This window comes from Bubalus kerabau, chromosome 13 (genome assembly GCF_029407905.1).
Source record: "Bubalus kerabau isolate K-KA32 ecotype Philippines breed swamp buffalo chromosome 13, PCC_UOA_SB_1v2, whole genome shotgun sequence".
Lineage (NCBI taxonomy): Eukaryota > Metazoa > Chordata > Mammalia > Artiodactyla > Bovidae > Bubalus > Bubalus kerabau.
In genome coordinates this window covers 65,118,973-65,140,559 of record NC_073636.1, presented here as the reverse complement: position 1 = coordinate 65,140,559, position 21,587 = coordinate 65,118,973, and the positions used below count along the sequence as shown (strand labels likewise).

The window sequence follows — 21,587 nt, the reverse complement described above, 5'->3', positions numbered from 1 at the left end:
GGGGTCACGAAAGAGTCGGACACAACGTAGCAACTAAAGAACAAACTAGCGGTGTGCTTATTAAGACCTGTGGGGTACACATCACTATTTATGTGTCCCTTTCTCAGACAAGGGAACTTAAATTAACAGACACACACACACATCACTATTTATGGGCCCCTTTCTCAGACAAGAGAACTTAAATTAACAGACACATACACAAACACACCAAGGACATGTCTCCGCCAGCACACACTCCATGGAAAGTCCCTGCAGTTCAGAAAGTCAGTGCTTGTGTGTCAGTCATGTGTCCATTCAGAAGTACAGCGGGGAATTCCCTAAGGCCTGAGAAAGCTTCCTTAATGACTTGTTCTTCAAACCCCCTTAAATGAAATAATCTCGGCGATCAGAGACTTCCCCCCATCCCTGGGCTTGGGCGCTGGGATGGTCAGAAGCCCCTCCTGCCCCAACCCTGTCCTGTCCTTTGGGAGGCTCGTTCCTTCCACCACCTCACGCGCCACCTCATGTCTGTCCTGCTCTTGTGACTTTCTCGTCTGGTTGCAGATGCAGTACCTGGACTCCATGAACGGTGAGGATCTGCTTCTGACAGGGGAGGTGAGCTGGCGCCCTCTAGTGGAAAAGAATCCTCAGAGCATCCTGAAGCCTCATTCCCCAACTTATAACGACGAGGGTCTTTGATGGGCTGGTCCCTCCGAACAGCTGGCCAGCTAGCTTTGAGGAACTGCCAGAAGAGAGGTGCCTGTTTGGCCCAGGATCCTGCAGGAAGTGGCCTGAACTGACCTTTGAACAGCATCTGTCAAATACCTGGCCCCATTTGTGTTGATTTTCCTCTTAGTACGCCCAGGAGTCTGATCGGGTGGGGTACAGTGCTGGGAGAACCCTTAGCCCTTCTAAGGTGTCCTCTCCCTCAAGAGAAGCCCTGAGCAGGAGCTCCCTGCACACGCTCCCCAAGTGCCCTCCAGAAACCGTGTGATTGACCACAGAAGGGAAAGGGGGTAGGTTCGATAGGGGACAGCTGCCTCCCTCCAAGGACCCACCGTGGCCTAGAAGCAGTGAGTAATGCTGCTGAATCAGGCTGGGTAACCACACGCTGCCCTCCAGCTTTGAGCTGTGGGCTTGAGTTGGCCATTAAAAGACCCAGAGACGTCTCTCTGCCATGTTCTTCTTTATTCCCGGGTCTTTTAGAAACACACCTGAGGTGGCGGAGGCCATGAGTTGAGACGCAGTGCCAGCTCAGAGACAGGAGCAAGGGAAGTTCGGGTGGGGTGGGGTCTCTGCCGCTGCTTCTGTCTCCCATTCACAGAAATGTCATTGTTCTGTCCTGCTGACCCCGTCCTCGGGGACCCAGGAGGCCTGTCTGGCCAGGGGGCTTGTCACATCCTGAGGCCTCAAGACAGTTCCCTTTGTCACACAATGCCCCCACTGGACTAGGGTAGAGTCATGCTGTCTTTCCTCCCTTGGCTCCCCTTACATGAGATACTGGGGGGAAGAGAACGCTTCCTGGCTTCATCGCACCACCCCAGGACCCCGCTCTGTGCTCAGCCTTCCACCCGCTTCCTAGCTTCCGGAGCACGTGCTGCAGAGCCCTCGTGGTCTGAGCCCCTGAGGACTAGTCTCCCCGTGAGTGTGGGTCATCTTTGGGGGGATTTTCTTTAAATTGAAGAAGGGGGTGGAGAACCATATTGTCCCTCCCTCCCCCCACCCCCATCAAACTTCCTTCATTTAACTTGCTATAAAATGAGTCATATAAAGAAACTCTATATGGATGAGGTATATCCCACTTCTGTAAAAACATTACAAATCAAACGGCCTTCTCTGAGTTTATTTAAGATGCTTTTGTTGCACACGGAGCTCCAGAGTGAAGCCTCCTCTGTGTGTGTGAGATAATAACACCTTGTAACTCATTACAGCTGGGCACTATTTACATAAACCAGAGCCGAGCCAGGCAGGAATTTGCTGATTAATTTATTTTTAATGGAGTGAAGTATACCATGCACCAAAATAAACTTTACTGTGTGTACCTAACTGCTCCTGGAATGGATGGAAAAATTAATGGAACAGATTTTGGCTCCCAACTCTACACATTAATTTATATATAAAAGTTATTTGAGCCTTAACCCATTTGCTGCCCAGGGCAGCTCCCTAACCACAGAGCCCAGCCCACAGCCCCGGTTCAGCTACCGGGCTTGCTTTAGAATCATGGAATCTCTGATTTGGAAGGAACATTAGTGGTCATTTAGTTCAGCCCTGGTCCACAACTGGACTCCCTTTCTCAACATCCCTGTTGGCCTGTGTCCATACGGGCCCTCTGTGAATGCCTCCAGCAGCAGATGGTCTCCACCTGCAGGGCCAAGTCCTGTATCCACAAGATGAGTAATCATTAAACACTGCAACTTGTAATTCGGAGCCATGTTTCAAAAAGCCATGTCGATCTGTCATGTCTGTGATGTTTCCAAAGCCCTCGCTTCCTGGCCATGGGCATCTTGGAGGCTGCCAGGCTCTTCTTATTTTTGTGAGTCTCTAGCCCATTTCACCCCACTCCAGTACTCTCGCCTGGAAAACCCCATGGATGGAAGAGCCTGGTGGGCTGCAGTCCATGGGGTTGCTAAGAGTCGGGACACGACTGAGCAACTTCCCTTTCACTTTTCACTTTCATGCATTGGAGAAGGAAATGGCAACCCACTCCAGTGTTCTTGCCTGGAGAATCCCAGGGACAGGGGAGCCTGGTGGGCTGCCATCTGTGGGGTCACACAGAGTCGGACACAACTGAAGCGACTTAGCAGCAGCAGCAGCAGCAGCCCATTTCTTCTCTGAGCAAACTGAACCACTTGGGGCAACCCTGTATGTTTTCTCTGCCTGGAATCCTCTCCCCTCTTCTGTCTGTAGAAATCCACATATCCCCATGCCACCTCTCCTGTCCACCCCAGGCAGTATCCTCCAGTGGAACTATTTTTTTACATTACCCGCCCTCCACCCTGCACTGTGAGCCCCTTGAGAGTGGGCGCTGGTATTTGGATCAGTTGGCTTTGTTTCTCCAGCATCCAGCAGCATGCCTGGACCTTAGTAGGCATCAGGGTGATCTTTGATAAATGAAAGAAGGAATCAATGATTAAATCACCAAACAGGAGCCCCTTTCTGGACTGTTCTCAGTCTGTACCACACTTCAGCTTATTGTAACAGTTCAGTATGAAGTGCCTCCCTTGGCCTTCAAATAAGAATGAAAGCCAAACATTGTTTCTATAGCTAAATGCTTTTCTATTGCAGATTGTTATACAGAACAAGTAAGAGATGTGGTTTCTTGCCATCAGGGATATTGCTCTCTAGGAATAATTTTGTCTTTTATTTGTATTCTGTATACTTCCAGACCTGGGTTGGGAAGATTCCTTAAAGAAGGGAATGGCAACCAATTCCAGTATTCTTGCTTGGAGAATTCCATGGATAGAAGAGCCTGGCGGGCTACAGTCTATGGGGTCATAAAGAGTCAGACACGACTGAGTGACGTAACACTTTTGCATACTTCCAGAAAAGATAACAGCAGATTAAGAGATAACAGGTGTAAAAACTGCAAAACAAAGTTTAAAAGATAAGATACAAGTATTGGGAGGGGAAAAAAATCATGTTAGCACATGACTTTTGGGGCAGTGTATCAGTTGTCTCAAGCAGTCCTGTTAAATAGGTATTCTCCTCCTCCTGGTCTTTCTCCTGTTTACGCAAGAGAGGGGACTATGGCTCAGAGAGGTCTGGAAGGCTACCCAGCCCTCATCTTCAGCCCCGGGGCTCTCGCTCTCTTCCCACCCAACACTGCCTCCCACAGGTCAGTGAGGAAACCTGCAATTGAGGATAAAACCTTGCTCTGGGACTTGCAGGTTGTCCAGTGGTTAAGAATCCGCCTGCCAATGCAGGAGACACGGGTTCGATTCCTGATCTGTGAGGTTCCCACATGCGGTGGGCAACTTAAGCCCGTGTGTCACAACTACTGAGCCTGTGTTCTAGAGTCCGTGTTCTGCGATAAGAGGAGCCACCTCAGTGAGAAGCCCGGGTACTGCCAACAATGAGAAACCCAAGTCATGCAACCAGGGGAAGTCTGCGTGCAGCAGTGAAGAACAAGCACAACCAAAAATAAATTAATTTAAAAAGAAACAAACCTTGCTCTGGGCTCCCTAGAAGCCAACAGCAGAAATGAGGCCGGCCGAAGGTTGTATAGTTCCCACTGTCACATAAAAGGAATTACGCTTGTTAATCAGAAAAAACAAATGTTTTCCTTAATCTCAGAGAACAATGTAGGGTTTTTAAATGAGAAACCCTGAACAGTGTAGCAAATAGTACCCCTAAGCTTTCAGTATTGCCTAAAAATTTAAACATTGCAAGTATTGCTTTCTTACATCAAGCTATGATTAAAGCCCATCCCACCCTTCAGCCAGTATTTTTCGTGTTTCTGTTCTGTGCCAGACGCTGCTTGGTATTTTCACTTACTATCTCATTTAATCCTCTGACAATTCTGTGAGGTAAGTATTACCTATAAGCTCGTCTTAACTGCTGAGGAGGACTGCAGCTTGGAGAGGTCCAAATTCATCCTGCATGTGGACTCAGGCGGTCTGACACTCAAGTGCAATGCTTTGAGTTCTAGAAAAGGAACATGGCATGAGGAAGGCCAGTTGCGCTCCGTTGAAAAGCGAAAGGAAACCTAGAGTGGTATTCCAGCTTCTTGGGTTTCTGTGGGCGTATTAACAGGGAAAGTCAGTACAGGGTTCAGGCTCCAGAGTCAGAAAAGCCTTGAAGGGAGTTGGGATGTAAAGGATGGGCAAGGTTTAGGTAGGTGGAAAGGAAAACAAGAAGCGAGCATCTGTGGCACAGGGCTGGAAACTTTCAGACTGAGTGGGCCAACTGAGTCGGTGGTTAAGGGAAGAAAAGGTTGCAGAGATCCAGGTGGGGCCACGAATCAAAGCCTGGTAACTGCGTCTGGACTGTGACCTGGTGGGAGTGAGGATGCACAGCCCTGTGCAGGGTGCGCGGACATTGTCAGCAAGGATTCTGGCCATCTTGGCTTGAGGGCCTGGGGGCAATGGTAGAAATTTAAAGGAGTTCAAACTCCAAAGGTGCACAGAATAAAATCGTCAGGACTTCATGCCTGACTGAACTGGAGCCTGAAGAGGAGCCGTCCAGAGCTTTCCTAGGAGCAGGGAGATATCTGGCAGAAGAGGGGAACTTGAAGAATCCTCTTTGTTGTGGGTTTGTGTTTTTTTTTTTTTTTTTTTTTTTTTTTTCAAGTGCTAATTACATTATCCTATGAGACAGGCCAGGGAGGTCTACTGAGGAGAAATCACAGAGTGAAGCTCACAGCCTGTGTGTCTTCCGAGCCCCACCCCGCTGCTTTGGTGCGAATGTTAGCAGGGGAGTTGGGCTGTGCAAGATGCCACAGGAGGGCGAGGGCATAGGGCAGGCTTGGATCTCAGGGTGGGGGTGGTTAAGGCCTCAGGGCCAAGGACTTTGGGACACTTGAAATTATGAAATTGGATGTGTTCCCAGGAATGAGATGAAGGTAGACCAGGGCCTGGGGTGGGTGGGGGAGAAAGCATTCACAGTGATGCGGGTAGGGTGGGGGCTGCGGTAAGAAGAGCAGGAATCAGCGTGGCAGGTGAAGCCTGAAGTGAGGCTGGTGGCAGGGAGTTGGGGGGATTGGGGGTGGGCAGCTTCCCTAAGGAGGAGCCTCTTAATGCAGCAGGTTGCAGAGCCTAGGGGCTGGGAGTAAGTGGGTGAAGCTTAAGTCCTTTATACTGTTCCAGGGCCAAGACTTCCAGGAGCAGGTTATGGCAACAGTTGTGAAATCTTGGGAGGTGCTCATGATGAGAAGAAATGGAGGGAAATTGGGTAGGAGTTAGGAGAGCAGGTGTTTTCAGGACAAGAAAGGACTGAAGATGTGCGTGGGGCTGGGGAGGAGCCCGATTAAGTGTGAAGCAATGAGTAGGGTAGGAAACTTCTCACAAGTGTGAGGAATTATTGTTAGATCCCCCTAAAAGTGGAAGCCTGATCTTGAGAATAAGGGCCTGGCTTTGGAGAGGAGGAGGGAGCCCTTTGCTGAGACCAGAGATTGGAAGACGCATGGGGGGCAAGTGATGTCTGTGTTGAGGGCCAAGAGGGAAAGGAGCTCCTGATGCCCAGGGAGCGTAGAGTTGATCAGCCCTTGGGGCTGGGGTGGGGAAGGGAGGGGAGCAGGCAGGTCTGTGGACAGTCCCAAAGTGTTTGAGCTCTTCCCTTGGGAGCAGCCCTCTGCTCGCTGCTCTGGTTCCGCCTGCTTCAGCCTTCTCCCACTGCATCCCACCGTGCCTTGCCCACTTGTAATTTCATGGCTGCAGTCACCATCCACGGTGATTTTGGAGCCCAAGGAAATAAAATCTGTCACTGTTTCCACTTTTCCCCCATCTCTTTGCCATGATCTGGATGCCATGATCTTCGTTTTTTGAATGTTGAGTTTTAAGCTAGCTTTTTCAGTGTTCTCTTTTACCCTCATCAAGAGGCTCTTTAGTTCCTCTTTACTTTCTGCCATTTGAGAGGTATCATCTACACATCTGAGGCTGTTGATGTTTCTTCAGGCAGTCTTGTTTCCCACTTGTGAGACATCCAGCCCGGCATTTCGCATGATGTACTCTGCGTAGAAGTTACATGAGCAGGGTGACAATGTACAGCCTGGACATAACTCCTTTCCCAATTTTGAACCAGTCAGTGGTTCCATGTCTGGTTCTAACTGTTGCTTCTCCTGAATACAGGTTTCTCAGGAGGCAGGTAAGGTGGTCTGGTATTCCCATCTCTTTAAGTATTTTCCACAGTTGTGATCCACACAGTCAAAGGCTTTAGAGTAGTCAATGAAGCAGAAGTAGATATTTTTTTAACCCCCTGGCTTTTTCTGTGATCAAATGGAAGTCGACAATTTGATTCCTCTGCCTCTTCTAAATCCAGCTTGTACATCTGGAAGTTCTCAGTTCATGTACTATTGAAGCCTAGTTTGAAGGATTTTGAGCATTACCTTGCTAGTGTGTGAAGTGAGCCCTAGTCTACTCCCTCACCCCACCCGGGTGTTAACCACCCCTCACAGGTTTTCTGTGGCTTCCAAGGGACTTCCCTTGAGCCACGCTGCTAAGCCCAGGCTCAGAGCCTGCCCAGGTCAAGGGCCTCTGTACCTCTATTGAGGGGAGAAAAGAGATCCTGGCTGGGGAATTACCAGGAAGAGAATCTTCAAGTGCTGACCTGTAATGTCAAAAAGTGATAGAACACAGTGTGAGCACTAGAAGGGATTTGGAGACCTCCAGCCCAGCCTCCTCTTGCTCTATAGATGGGAGGCCGGGGCCTGGAGAGGCTCACTCAGGGTTTCACAGTCAAGAACCAGAACCCCAACCTGTGCGGGCTTGCTTCCTCCCTCTTTTTCTCTCGCCCTGCAGCCAGAAACAGCTCCTCCACTTCCCAGTCACCATCTGAGAAAGAACCAGCCACAGGGCTGTACTCTAATTGGGGATGGAGGATAGGACATGGTTTGTCTCAGTTTCCAGAGTGGCTCATGAGCTATAAACCCCAAGCAATGGGTTCATACCTCGGCTTACTCTGTGGCTTATAATTACCTATGAGTCTGCCTTCCTTGCCAAACTGAGTTCCTTCAGGGCACAGACCATGCCTTACTCATCTTTGGGACCACAGTGCTGGCCTAAAGTAGGCATTAAATACATGTTGGGTAGACCGGATGGGCAGAGGGTGAGGGGATGGGCTGGGGAGGGAGAGGTGGCTGGACCAATGATGTTGGGGCAAGGTGGCAGGGAACCCCTGGCCGTCCAGTGGTTAGGACTCTCTGCTTTCAATCTCTGATCTAAGAACTAAGATCCCACAAGACGTGGGGTTTGGCAAAAAAAAAAAAAAAAAAAAAAACAGTTGAAGACTTGAGAGGTCAATAGATAATATTTCTTTTTTGAGAAATAAGAGGTGGAGGTGTCTCTTATTTGGAGGCATTCTGTTTTGGAAAGGTGGTTGTGTCTTGGTCTAGACTGTGGATGCTGTGATGATGGGGTCTCAGCCTTTCCCCACATCCTTTCCTCCACCCCCTCTACCTATCTGTCCACGTACCCCATTCCACCTGTCCTCATTCATGTTTCCTTCAAGGGAGAGAATTCCCAACTCCCCTCTCCTGGAGGCTAAGTGTGGGAGGACCACAGCGGAATCCTCACTGGCTCCACCCTCCGCAGAGAAGGGGAATGATTTGTCTTTCATTCAAAGACAAAATGGTGTCTTTACCAGTATTTCCTTTTTTATATTTATTTATTTTTGGCTGTGCTGGGTCTTCGTTGCTGCACAGGCTTTTCTCTAGTTGCGGCAAGTGGGGTCTACTCTTTGTTGAGGTGTGTGGGCTTCTCCTTGCTGTGGCTTCTCTTGTTGCAGAGCACGGGCTGCAGAGCACAGGCTCAATAGTTGTGGCCCATGGGCTTAGTTCCTCTGTGACATGTGGGATCTTCTTCCATCAGGGATCGAATCTGCGTCTCCTGCATTGGCAGGTGTATTCTTTACCACTGAGCCACCAGGGAGACCCCTACCAGTACTTCTGATATAGCTGATTGGAGAACATAGCTTTTGCTCTCTGGCCAAATGGACTTTCTAATATCTTCCCCAAACTTAAACATGCACACCCCTGCCCCCCCCACCCCCCGCCCCCCGCCCCCCAAAGAGAGTAGACCTCTCTCCCTTGTGGGGACAGAACCTCCTCTGGAATTTTACCATGTAGATCAGTAGAGAATATGCTACTTTTGTGGAACCGAGAGAGAGAGACAGAGAAACCCAGAAATATCTGAGCCCAGCTCCGTCCCTCAGCCACCACGTGGACAAATCATTCCCCTTCTCTGTGGAGGGTGGAGCCGGCGAGGATTCAGGAGTGGTCCTCTCACACGTCGCCTCCAGGAGAGGGCAGTGGGGAACATTTCCGGAAGGAAACATGAATGGGGACTGGGATGGAATACGTGGGCGGATGGGTAGAGGGGGTGGAGGGAAAGATATGGGGAAAAGGCTGAGACCCCATCATCACAGCATCCACAGTCTAGACCCAGACACAACCACCTTTCCAAAACAGAATACCAGAATCCTTATTCCTTGTGATGGTGCTTGCCTGGCATGTATCCGCGTATGCAGAGTGGAGAGAGGATCTTGCCTCCCGTGAGCTGGGATCAGGCCAAATCTCAGAACCACACTCCACTGACATGGCCCAGGGTCACATTCACCATCAGGACTGGCCTTTGGTCTGGAGAGGCTCACCAGGAGGAGCTCCTCTGATGTTGCTTCGTTTGTTGTCAGGCCTTCCCAGAGCCTCTGTCCCTTCATGGCTGCAAAGACTCTAAACCAGCATGTCCCGAGCTCCTCATCCTCCTCCCAGTCAGGCCCCTGACACAGGGAGTCCACGTATTCCTCTCGACAACCTGGTGAAGGAGACGGTGTTGGCCCCATCCTACAGATCAAGCCACTGTGACTCAGTGCTCAGCTCACCCTTTAAGTGCCAGAGCCAGTGTGGCCTCCAGAGACCTTCGTGGTGCTCCAGAGCAGCTAAACCACAGCATCTGGCTTGTTGCTGGGACTCTGGTGCTTTGGGCCACTCTTCCCCCCATCCCCCCATCACTGCACCCAGTTCCTTCAACAAGCCTGTCCCTGCCCCTCTAGTCCTCCAGCCTGGCACGTTCAGCCCACCATTCCACACATCTTGAAATCTTTCTCATCTAATTCCCAGCACAAGCCAGTCCCTGGGAATCCTCACAACTCGTCCCTGTGTCTAGCTCTTAGCTTTGCCTTGATTCAAGAGATTTGGGGGACTTCCCTGATGGTCCAGTAGTAAAGAATCTGCCTTCCAATACAGGGGACATGGGTTTGATCCCTGGTGGGGAAACTAAGATCCCAAATGCCATAGAGCAACTAAGCCTTCGCCCTGCAACTACTGAGTCCACGCACCTCAACTAGAGACTCCGTGTGCTGCGACTAGAGAAGCCTCTGTGCTGCAACAGAGTCCACATGATGCAACTAAGACCCAACACAGCCTAATTAATTTTTTTTTTTTTTTAAAAGAGAGATTTGGGCATACTCTGGCTCCCCTCCCAGCCCTGGCTGCTCCTTCGAGGAATCTTGTCCTCTCTGACCCAGAGGTGCCCCAGTAAAGGTGTGTGGCCATGTTGGCATCAGAGCTGTTTGCAACGGAAGGGCTGCAGCCCAGCCTCTGCTCCCACCATCCAAACAGGACATTCACCTGCCCAGGCGCCACTCAGCTTGTAAGAGAGAACAGACAAGGCTAAATAGCCCCCAGGATGGTAGAATGATGCCAGGCAGGCGACACACCTCCTGGACAGGAAGATCTTTTTCTTCCTCTTAATAATAGTTATTAAGGAGCCTGTTCCCGACACACTGCGGCCAGGTCTGGGCTTAGCTATCCACATGGCTCTCATCACCCTGGGTCCCCACCCCAGGCTCAGCCCCAAGGCTAGGATCTACCTGTCTACCCTCCCACTGCCCTTTACCCACTCGAGAGGGTGAGTTGTTCTGCAGCCCTGGGGAATCTGGTTTGATTTACATGCTTTTATGGCTTGGCCAATAAGTTCATTAGGGGTTTTCCATAAGATGTAATGGAAAAATCCAAATGAACATTTTGGCCAATCCAATATTATCAGGGTATCAGGGATCTCTTGGAGCCCTTTTCAGCTCATTCTTCCTATCCTGGCCCTTCTCAGCTGAGTTCCCTTGTGCAGACACTTAGGCCCATGGTCTAATGTTAGGGTCAAAGAGCACCCCCACTGCCAGATGCTCATACACCCAGATGTGCACCCACACACACACACGAGAGCACACACAGATGTGCATGTAGGTAAACACACTGATGTGCAGCTAAGGCAGCCAAGCAGACGCACAGACATCACAGATAGATGGCATGTAATGTGTGCACACGCACAGGTACAGCTGTGCGTAGGTCCAGTGTACAGGCACACCTCATTTTATTGCACTTCGCTTTATTGTGCTTGCAGATATTGCATTTTTTACCAGCTGAATCTCTGTAGCAACCCTGAGTTCTCAGATGATGGTTAGCATTTTTTAGCAATAAAGTATATTTTTAAACTTTTTTTTTTTTGTCCCTGTCATGCAGCAAGTGGGACCTTAGTTCCCCACCCAGGGATGGAAACTTCACCCCCTGCAGTGGGATCCCTGAGTTTTAACCACTGGACCCCCAGGGAAGTCCCAGCAATAAAGTATTTTAAAATTAAGATATGTATTTTTTTAGACATACTGCTATTGCACACAATAGACTACAATGTAGTATAAACATAAGTTCTGTATGAAGTGGGAAGCCAAAAAATTTGTGTGATTCACTTTATTGAGATATTTGCTTCATTACAGTGGTCTGTAATACATGGTCCGAACTCATAATTTCTCTGAGGCATGTCTGTATATGTTGAGCCATATGAAATGTGAAATTGCCAATATTCGGTGGTTTTTTTACTTACAGAAATGTAATCTAATACAAACGTAGGCATGGAGGGAAATATATATAAAAATATAGAGCCAAATTTTTACGCCCATGTTCAAGCAGCATTATTCACAGTAGCCAAAAGGCAGAAACAATTCAAGTGTCTATCAGTGGGTGAGTAGATAAACAATATGGTATGTACATGCAATGGAATATTATTCGGCCTTTAAAAAGAAGGAAGTTCTGTCACACATGGTCTAACATTAGTGAACCTTGAGGATATTATGCTAGGTGAAATATGCCAGTCATAAAAAGACGAAGACTGTATGATTCCACTTACATGAGATACCTGCGGCTGCTGCTAAGTCACTTCAGTCGTGTCCGACTCTGTGCGACCCCATAGAAGGCAGCCCACCAGGCTCTCCCGTCCCTGGGATTCTCCAGGCAAGAACACCAGAGTGGGTTGCCATTTCCTTCTCCAATGCATGAAAGTGAAAAGTGAAAGTGAAGTCGCTCAGTTGTGTCCGACTCTGTGCGACCCCATAGACTGCAGCCCACCAGGCTCCTCCGTCCATGGGATTTTCCAGGCAAGAGTACTGGAGTGGGGTGCCATTGCCTTCTCCGCATGAGATACCTAGAGTAGTCAAATTCATAGAAAGTAGAGTGGTAGGGGAACTTCCCTGCTGGTCCAGCGGCTAAGATGCTGCATTCCCAATACACGGGGCCTGGGTTCGATCCCTGGTCAGGGAACTAGATCCCACATGCCACAACTAAGATCTGGTGCAGCCTAAAAAATTAAAAACAAGAAAAAAAGAAAGTAGAGTGATGGCTATCAGGGGCTGGGAGAGCTCTAGAGAGGAAGGTACTAAGCCTTTTATAGGGACAGAATTTCAGTTGTGGAAGATGGAAAAAGTTCTGGCAATGGATGGTGGTGATAGTTGCATACCTGTGTGGGTGAACCACTGAACTACACACTTAAAAATAGTTAAGATGAGGGACTTCTCTGGGAGTTCAGTGGCTAAGACTCCAGCTCCCAATGCAGAGGCCCTGGGTTTGATCCCTGGTCAGGGAACTAGATCCCACATGCCACAACTAAAACCCCAGTGCAGTCAAATAAATTTTAAAAAGTACATTTAAAAAAGCATTTAAGATGGTAAACTTTATGTTAATTAAAAATGATTTTTAAAAAGAGCCAAAAATATGTATCATCAGGTCGATATGTACACCACCAAGGGATAAACCACAGAAACTCAACACCACTGAAATATGTCTGCTCCCCTCCCAATAGTGCTTCTCTGACCCAGATAAGGCCCCTGCTCCCCCCTCAACAGATCCAACAGAGATAAGGCCCTAATGAAGGCCCTGCCACCCTGGCTACCCCTACAGCTTATTACCCTCCCGCGGTCTGGCTCTGCTTACTCACCCCCCACCCATCACTCAGCCTCCCACCTCCAGGGGAGGGCCTCCTTTTATTTTTTTGGCTGCACAGCATGGCACACGGGATCTTAGTCCTGCAACTAAGGATCAAACCTGTGTCCTGTGGACACAGAGGAACCTGTGTCTGGTCTGGGCATGACCACAGACCAGTTGAAGCAAGTGCAGCCAGCACTGAACAGGGTCATGAGACACGGCCTGAGTCTCCCGCTGTCCCGGCCATCCTCTCACTGGACCTTGTCCCTCCACAGAAAGGTGGTTGTGCGCCGCTGCGACCACTCCTGCCCGACCTGCCTCCCCAGTGAGCTGCCAGACTCCTTTTCTCCAGCACAAGGCCTCTCACCCTGCTCTGAGGGCTCTGGGACTTCGGCCCTTGATGGTGGCAGAAAACAGAAACTTGCCTCCAGACCTGTGTGCCTCCGAACATGTGCCCTGAGCCTCTCAAACAACTTTCTCATAACGATTAAAAATTTTTCAATTTTATTTATTTTTGGCTGTGCTGGGTCTTCGTTGCTTTGCGTGGGCCTTCTCTAGTTGCGGTGAGCAGGGGCTACTCTAATTGCGGTGCTCCGGCTTCTCGTTGTGCTCCTGCTGTGGAGCGATGGCTCTAAGCACACGGGCTTCAGTAGGTGCAACCCACAGGCTCGGTAGTTACTGCTTGCGGGCTCTAGAGTGCAGGCTCAGTAGTTAATGGCTCACAGGCTTAGTTGCTCCATGGCATGTGGAATCTTCCGGAACAGGGATCAAACCCATGTCCCCTACATGGGCAGGCAGATTCTTATTCACTGAGCCACCAGAGAAGCCCATAATCATTTAATATCCAGCCCCTGAGGAGGGTTAGGGTTAGAGTTAGGGTCTGGCCCCACCAGGTCAAGAGCTTTCCCGGAGTTAAGCTTGTTGGAAACAGCCATCTGAACAGAATTTTTCTGGAGTGGGACAGCATTTTTCACCGGGACTCTGGAAGGTCAGGGTTTGGAGGAAACTGCTAGGAGCCTGGCGGGGAAGGAGCAGGTGATGCTGGGGTGGGGCTGAGAGGGGTGGGGAAGGAGAGTGTGCTGAGGGCCTGCCTTTCTCTGGGCAGGCGAGTCCCAACAGCAGGCAGACAGGTGAGGCTGACCCAACAGGTTCCTGAGGCCGGGGGCAAAGGGGTGGAGCATGGCTCTGACATAGGGTGACAACAGGCCTGGGGCCCTGCCACACAGGGCAGGCGGGGCGGCAGGCAGGCCTGCTGGGATCTTCTTCCTGCCGTGGCCAGCCCAGGGTGCAGGCCATGGAGCCTGCTGGAGGGTGAGAGGAGCCGGTGGGCGGGCGCGTGTTCGGAGGCCCGGGGCCTGGAGGCCTGGTGCCCAAAGCATGGCGGGGCCCCTGAGGAGCCGGGTGGACGAGCTGAAGCGACCCTGGTGGCGGGAGAGCTCCCCACTGGTGCTGCAGCACAGCGAGGCAGCCCGGCTGGCAGCCGACGCCCTCCTGGAGCGGGGCGAGGATGCCTACCTGCGGGTCATCTCCGAGGAGCGGGAGCTGCCCTTCCTGAGTGCCCTGGACATGGAGTACATGACCAGCCATGCACGCGGGGGCCCGGAGCTCAGCGAGGCCCAGGGACCCGAGGCCTTGGGGCCTGACCGCCTCAGCTTGCACTCCGAAGTCACCTCGGGCACTTACTTCCCCCTGGCCTCCGACACAGACCCTCCGGACCTGGACTTGGGTTGGCCCGAGGTGCCACATGCCACGGGCTTCAGCCCTACGCAGGCTGTGGTCCACTTCCAGCGGGACAAAGCCAAGAGCATCAAGGACCTTCTGCGTTTCCTCTTCAGCCAGGCCCGCACGGTAAGCGCCCCATCTCTTCAGACACCCATTTCACAGATGTGGAAACTGAGGCCCAGGGAGGGAAAGGGACCAGCACGCAAGGCCACCCAGCAGCTTGGGGCAGCACTGGGACAAGAACCTCTGTGCCCTATCAGATCACAAGCTCCTAGAGGTTTTATTTACCTTGGTAATCCCTTGGCGGGCTTCCCTGGTGGCTCAGATGGTAAAGAATCTGCCTGCAATGTGGGAGACCTGGGTTCAATCCCTGATTTTTGAGGATCCCCTGGAGGAGGGAAAGGCAACCCACTCCAATATTCTTGCCTGGGAAATCCCATGGGCAGAGGGGCCTGATGGGGTATAGTCCATGGGGTCGCAAAAGAGTCAGACATGACTGAGCGACGAAGCACAGCACAGCACAATCCCTTGGCACTCGGGGACATTATGGATAAGCTTAGAACAGGGGATGGGCTTCAGAGATACCACAAACACCCAGAAAACAGGTGCAAAGGGGTGCTCATTGCAGAGAGGAATCCTCTCTCTTCTGGGGGAGAGGGTCCATGGCTTCCATCAGATTTTCAGAAAGATCTATGATCCTAAGACAAAGAGCCCCAACCTCGGTGAGCATCTGAGCCACCCCCTTGACTTACAGAGGAGCAAACTGAGGCCAGGGAGGGGATGGTACTCACTCAGGGAGGTCCAGTCCATTGGTGAAATGGAGCCAGGGCTCAGGTAGAGGAAAGAGGTCTAGACTCAGGCCCCAAGACCGAGGCACAGCCCTGACGTATGGCCCCAACCACTCCTGGCCCCTTGTGTACCGTGTCTCCCCTGGCCTGAATCAGGGGAAGGGGCACTGGAGCCTGGGCTTCCACTTGGCCTTGAGGGTTGGGCTTTTAGCTCTGCACCCAAAGGAAGGAGGAGAGGAGGCTGCTGGGCTCAGGGATGGGGAGCAGGGGCTCAGGAGAAAGGGAAACAGGGGAGGGCAGGTAGGGGTGCTAGTGCTGGGAAGGCTGTAGTCACAGACTAGCACAGCCTCATTCCTGGAGCCCAGACCACTGACTCAGGAGGCAGGGGAATGAATCAGATGACTCCAGGCAGGGTTTGAGGCAGGTTAGCCCCAGTGCCCTGGCCAGGGGAGCAGCCTGCAGGGAACCCACTACAGATGTTAGGAGCCAGGATGCTGAGACCTACCGGGACCTCCAGAGCCTCCCTGACAAGTCTCCCTACGCCCCAGGCAGGGGCGGGCAGGGCCTGATTGGCAGCGGGAATGGGGTTATTAGTGAGTGCCTGCTGTCATCACTTCTGCCCCTTTGATCTTTCTTGCTTGTCCTCCCCCTACCCCCCATCACTATTCCTGGCCAGACCTGTGCCATGGACCAGGGCATCCCTCAATGCTTTGGTTCCTCGCATCTAGACCCTCTGCCTCTGAGCCAGGAGCCAGGCTTCCACTCTGGGCTGTCACTGATTCTCGGTGACCTTAGGAAGTGCTTCCTCTCCCTGTGGCCCAAGGTCCTTGTTTATTAAGGAAGCAGCAGGAAAGGATCATTTATTGAGCTTCAGTTGCGTGTTGAGGCTTTTCACGTTTGATTCTCCATAACTCAGAGAGGTAGCTATCTTTATCTCCATTTAACAGATGAGGAAGTCGAGGCACCCAGAGGTGTAGGACCTCACCCAAGGCTGTGTCACTAGGAAGTGGCAGAGTGCAGGTTTGAACCCAGTTCTGTCTGGCTCCAGAACTGGAGTGCTTAGCTCTGCACCTGCTGCCTTTCAACCTGGAGAACTGGGAGGGGAGGTTCTCACAGCAGACAGTGAGCAGAAAACTTGGTCCCAGTTGGTATGGGTGGAAAAGGTCACAGCAACCTCTGCAGCTTCACAGAGGAACAGATGGGTCTGGCAAAGGGGACCGAAGACCCCAGTCACTGCCTGTAGCTCTGATCCATGACAAGGGAGCCTCAGAGTCACAGAGTGACAGCTGGAGTTAGGGGGCGGGTAGTGTGAGGTGCTGGCCTGGGAACTGGGGGCTGGTTTCTGCTTCTGACTCTTTCCCTCTCTGGGCATCATTCCTCACTTATGTAGAGGAGACCTTCAGACTAGTGCAGCTGATCCACGGACCTCTGAGAATCTGACAACAGATAAACAAATTGTCCTTAGATAAATGCAAACAAAAACTTTCAAACATTCAATAAAAATCATTAAAAAAAAAACCCACAAACCTTTCAAACAGCCTTCTGGGCTTCAAGACAGTGAAACCTCCCTCTTTCTAAGTCAAAACCCCCCAGGCTGGGTCACCACTAAGAGCCCTCCCAGTTCAGATGGTCTCACAGGCTCTGGTCTCCTGCTTTTCAGTCCAGTGCCTGTTTCCTGGGATCTAGCCCCTGCCCCCGGGCAGGGCTGAGCTCCCCCTCCCTCCCCAGGTGGTGGCTATCGTGATGGACATATTCACTGACATGGAGCTTCTGTGTGACCTCATGGAGGCCTCGGGCCGGCGCAGCGTCCCCGTCTACCTGCTCCTGGCCCAGCAGCACCTGAGGCACTTCCTGGAGATGTGCTACAAGATGGACCTCAACGGAGGGCACCTGCCGGTCAGCGAGGGATGGAGCAGGAGCTGGGGCATGGGGTGGGCTGGTCCATGAGCACTGGGAGTCAATGGGAGGGGGGCCGGCTTCTCTTAGCTCTTTCCGGTCAGAGACTCCATGGGAGTTAGACAGGGCTTGAGCCCCGATCTCTCAAGGTCACCCGCAACCCCCTTCCCTCCTTGGCTCAGAACATGCGTGTACGGAGCACATGCGGGGACACATATTGCAGCAAGGCAGGCCGCCGCTTCACGGGGCAGGCCCTAGAGAAGTTTGTCATTATCGACTGTGAGCAGGTGGTGGCGGGCAGCTACAGGTGAGTGAGTGGGATGGGGGTGCACCTGGGGCTGGGCCATGGGCTGCTGAGGCTGCCTGGGAGCTGGCAGCTTTGACTTGCCCTTCTTTCATCGTCATTTCCAACATGGACTGAGCGGCCGCCTAATGTCAGGCATGGTGCAGGCCCAGCGGCCAGTGTGGGGAGCAAGAGAGCCCCGGGCTGGGCCCTGGAGAAACTCACTCTGTGGAAGGATCACTTTAATGCTCCAGCACAGAAAATGTTGTTGTTGTTGTTTAGTTGCTAAGTTGTGTCCGATTCTTTGCGACCCCATGGACTGTAGCCCGCCAGGCTGCTCTGTCCACAGGCTTCTCTAGGCAAGAATACTGGAGTGGGTTGCCATTTCCTTCTCTGGGGGAATCTTCCTGACCCAGGGATTGAACCCATGTCTCCTGTCTTGGCAGGCGGACTCTTTACTGCTGAGCCACCAGGGAAGCCTAGAAAATATTGGTGTTGGCCAAAAAGTTTCATTCAGGCTTTCCTGTACCATCCTATGGAAAAAGCTGAATGAACTTTCTGGCCAACCAATAACTCTTGCACCTTGGAACTGGAGGGACTTCAGGAAACCTAGCCCTCGGTCCATTTTACAGATGGGGAAGTTGAGGCCGTGATGGGAAACCATGTGTCCAAGTCCACTAAGCCGAGCAGCACAGACTCTGGAGTCAGAGCTCTGCCCTTCACTTGGGCCCTCGCGGTGGTGGTGGTGGTGGTTTTGTCTTCCTCCCCTCGTTGTGACTCCCGCCTGGTCCCAAGGGCCTGCACTTTGCCTCCTGACCCTGACTCTCTGCCCCTAGCTTCACCTGGCTTTGCAGCCAGGCCCACACAAGCATGGTGCTGCAGCTGAGGGGCCGCATTGTGGAAGACTTTGACCGGGAGTTTCGCTGTCTTTATGCCGAGTCCCGGCCGGTGGAGGGATTCTGCGGAGGTGAAGATCCCCCGTCCCCCAGGGCACCGTGCCCTCCCCCAGTGGCCTTGGCTTTTGGGCCAGGAGTCCCCAGCACCACATCCTCATCACCCTCCAGCACCAGCCTCAGCAGCATCAAACGCTCACCTCGCATGGGCCACTCGTACCTCGCTCTGCCAGGAGGTGGTGACCGCACTGAAATTGGTGTGGGGTCCTCATCCCCCGGCCCTACCCGCTGTGAGGCCGATGGCCAGCCCTCCCTGCAACGCCAGCTGTCAGACCCTAACCACGGCCCGCTGCTAGGGCCCTACAGGGCCAACCTGAGCAAGCTGGGGGCGTCCCCCTGGTGCCAGTCTTCCCCTGCCCTCAACCACAATAGCACCAGCCCCGTGACCCTGGGAGGGGGGTCACCCCTGCTTGCTTGCTCTCGCCCTCTCCTCCCCTTTCCTTGGAGTGTCTCAGCTCTTCCCCGATTACCAGAGAATGGGGTCCCAGGAAGCCAGGAGCCTAGGCCCTCACGGGGCCGCTGGGTACCCAGCACAGCCCTGGAGACACTGGAGGAGAACAAGGCATCTCTGAGTCAGAGCCATGGCCAGCTGGATCTCCTTGTTGCCTTCTCCAGAGCACGAGAAGCAGGAGGCCTTGATTTGGGGGTGGCCCGCAACTCAGGCTCTCTTTGGCCTGATGAGCAGGCCCCAGAGGACAGGAGGTTGGCTCCAAATCAGAGATACAACCAACTGGATTTCCTGCCCCAGGCCCAGGGTGCCAGGGGAGTCCCTGAGTCAGGCTCACCCAAGGTTGGCAATTGGACCCCAGAGGACAAGAGGCTGTCCGCAAACCACAGCCATGGCCAACTGGACCTCCTGGTGCAGTCCCCCCAGCCTGGGGGCTCCAGAGTGCCCCCTGAAGCCAACTCTCCTGCCAGGGCTGGCAAGCAGGGTCCAGATGAACGACGGCAGACCCTGGGCCACAGCCAGCTGGACCTCATTACAAAGTTTGGTCCATTCCGGGGTGAGGGGCCTGGGCCCAGTGAACTCCCTAGGTTGAGCCCTGTTCGAAAAGCTGGAGTGGATTTGGGGGAGGAGAAGCGGCGGACGCTGGGCCATAGCCAGCTGGACCTCATCACCAAGTATCATCAGTTGCAGGGCGCCAGGCAGGGACCCGAGCCCAGCCTCTCCGGGGGCCCTGCGGGTGGCCAGCGCAACGGCAACAGCAATGGCCTGTCTGAGGATGAGAAACGGCGGACCCTGGGCCATAGCAAACTGGACCTCATCACTAAGTACAACAAGTCCAAGTTCAACTTGCTCCGAAGCCGCTTTGAGACCTAGTTGTGCTCCCAGAAAGGGACATGTCTGTCTTCCACCTACTGTGACCAGATTTGTTCAGGTCCCAGACTCTGGGGAGGAAGCTCGGGTAGGAACTGTATGGGGAGAGGGATCTAGAAGCCCAGGTTAGACATTCCCGGGGCTCGGGATTCTTGTTCATATATGCACATGCACACACATGGGAAAATGGAATTTACAGTTACCGGGCACTTGCCACTTGTCACTGTGCTGGGCCCTCCATACCGGTTACTTCTCATCATTCATCCTCACTCACAATACCCTACAAGATAGATTCTGGTAGGTATACAATTCTAGGACCATAGGTATCATCTTTCCTGTAATATAAATATGGAAGCTGAGACCTAGTGAGTTTGATGACTTGCTTGGAATCAGGTTCAAGTAACTAACGGGGCTCAAATCTTTATTTCTTAAGATTGTGTTTTTGCACAGATGGGATACACAATATCAATAGTTCCCATGTCCTCATACACACAAAATCCATATATCATAGAGGTGCCCTGAATACCTGCACAGTGTACACTCCACACTGACAAGGTTCACACCCACAGACACGGTCCATGTGATAAACCAGAACGCTCAGGATTCTAGTTACAGTTACTCAATAAATGTCACTTGGCCAAATGAATCCAGGACACATTCAGTGCACACTGTAGACCCCTCAGGATCCACAGACTATAAATATGCACTTAAGCACACACACACACATACACACTCATGGGCAGGCATGTACCATCCAACAACTTTTTCTACCTAAAGCTGTGTATCCAGTCCTGTGCTGGACATGCAACAGGGTTCCCAGTCCCTGGAAAACAAGGATTCAGTGCATAAATCATTGGTGTTTCTAATAAAAGGCTAACCAGCGACAGAAGGTGGTAGAGAATGAAGGCCAGAGAGCGGCGGTGATGATGGAGTGGTGAGAAAAGTTTCTTAGAGGAGGCAGCCTTTGAGCCAAACCTTGAAGGGTGGGAAGGACTTGGATAGATGGAAGTGAGATTTAGAGGAATTCCTGGGAGAGGGAACCAGGTGAAGAGAGACCAGGGAGAGGGCTGAGGGAGTGGGTCTGAGATGAACTGCAGAGGATGGACAGAACACGGATACTCAGACTCTAACACACAAACACACACAATCATCTTGCTTAGCACCACCAGAAGTATAGGCTGTCAGATGTGGGTCCCTCTCCTGAGTTGCGGCCTGCCTGGGAGTGTATTTGTGATACAAATCAATAAAAGCAGACAAGCTCTGACCCAGAGGCTGCCTGGTGCATTCTGAGAAGGCCGAGTTACGACTATGCAGGTAAGGGGCAGGGGAAATGCACCCTTGGGGCATTTCCCTGGAGGAAAGTGGATTATGGCTGTAGGACGGTGGGGGAGGCAGGGGCAGGGTAGGAAAGGGGTTCCAAGCTTCTCTCTGCTCTCACTGAGAGGGACATCCTGAGAGACCCTGGGGCTTTTGTTCAAAGTGTGGGCCAAGTTCATCCGTCCATCAGAGCGTGTCTCTTGACTGCCACCATCTGTGGGTGGGGTGGGACGGCGGCAGAAATTGGCCTGCTGAGTGTGATCAAGCCTGTGCAAAGGGCACAAGTGGAAGCCATCAGCCCCCAGACCCTTGCCCACTCTGGACGCCCCCCACCCCGTCCCCGCCCCCAGACACTCTGCTTCATCCACCGTCCTCTCTCCAATACCTTCTTCAGTACGATGATTTCCTTTACTTCTCTGGCTGTGCCTCGTCC

General features: G+C 52.2%; 2 protein-coding genes and 1 long non-coding RNA gene across 4 annotated transcripts in view; 2 read left to right on the top strand and 1 right to left on the bottom strand.

Annotated features, from left to right (window-relative positions):
- LOC129625884 (ubiquinol-cytochrome-c reductase complex assembly factor 1) overlaps positions 1–2,025 on the top strand; it is a 95,970-nt gene extending 93,945 nt beyond the window's left edge. Inside the window, exon 10 of the mRNA XM_055544861.1 lies at positions 544–2,025. Coding sequence (XP_055400836.1) covers positions 544–678 — 135 coding nt within the window. The 3' untranslated portion in view covers positions 679–2,025. The remainder of the gene's footprint in view (positions 1–543) is intronic.
- A 1,551-nt stretch (positions 2,026–3,576) lies between these two features.
- Positions 3,577–5,815, bottom strand: LOC129625885 (uncharacterized). 2 transcript variants are annotated; one of them, XR_008701644.1, is made up of 4 exons: positions 5,339–5,815; positions 4,517–4,623; positions 4,146–4,210; positions 3,577–3,702 (listed from the first exon to the last, which is right to left on the bottom strand). It is a non-coding gene; the product is annotated as an uncharacterized LOC129625885 (long non-coding RNA). The 2 variants fall into 2 exon arrangements; XR_008701643.1 differs by lacking the exon at positions 5,339–5,815 and having other exon boundaries at positions 4,517–4,654.
- A 7,224-nt stretch (positions 5,816–13,039) lies between these two features.
- Positions 13,040–21,417, top strand: FAM83C (family with sequence similarity 83 member C). Its single transcript, XM_055543337.1, is given in 6 exon segments — positions 13,040–13,202; positions 14,194–14,238; positions 14,241–14,725; positions 17,116–17,283; positions 17,466–17,590; positions 18,403–21,417. Coding segments are annotated over 6 exon segments (2,424 nt in total). The 3' UTR covers positions 19,841–21,417.
- Positions 21,418–21,587: the final 170 nt, after the last annotated feature.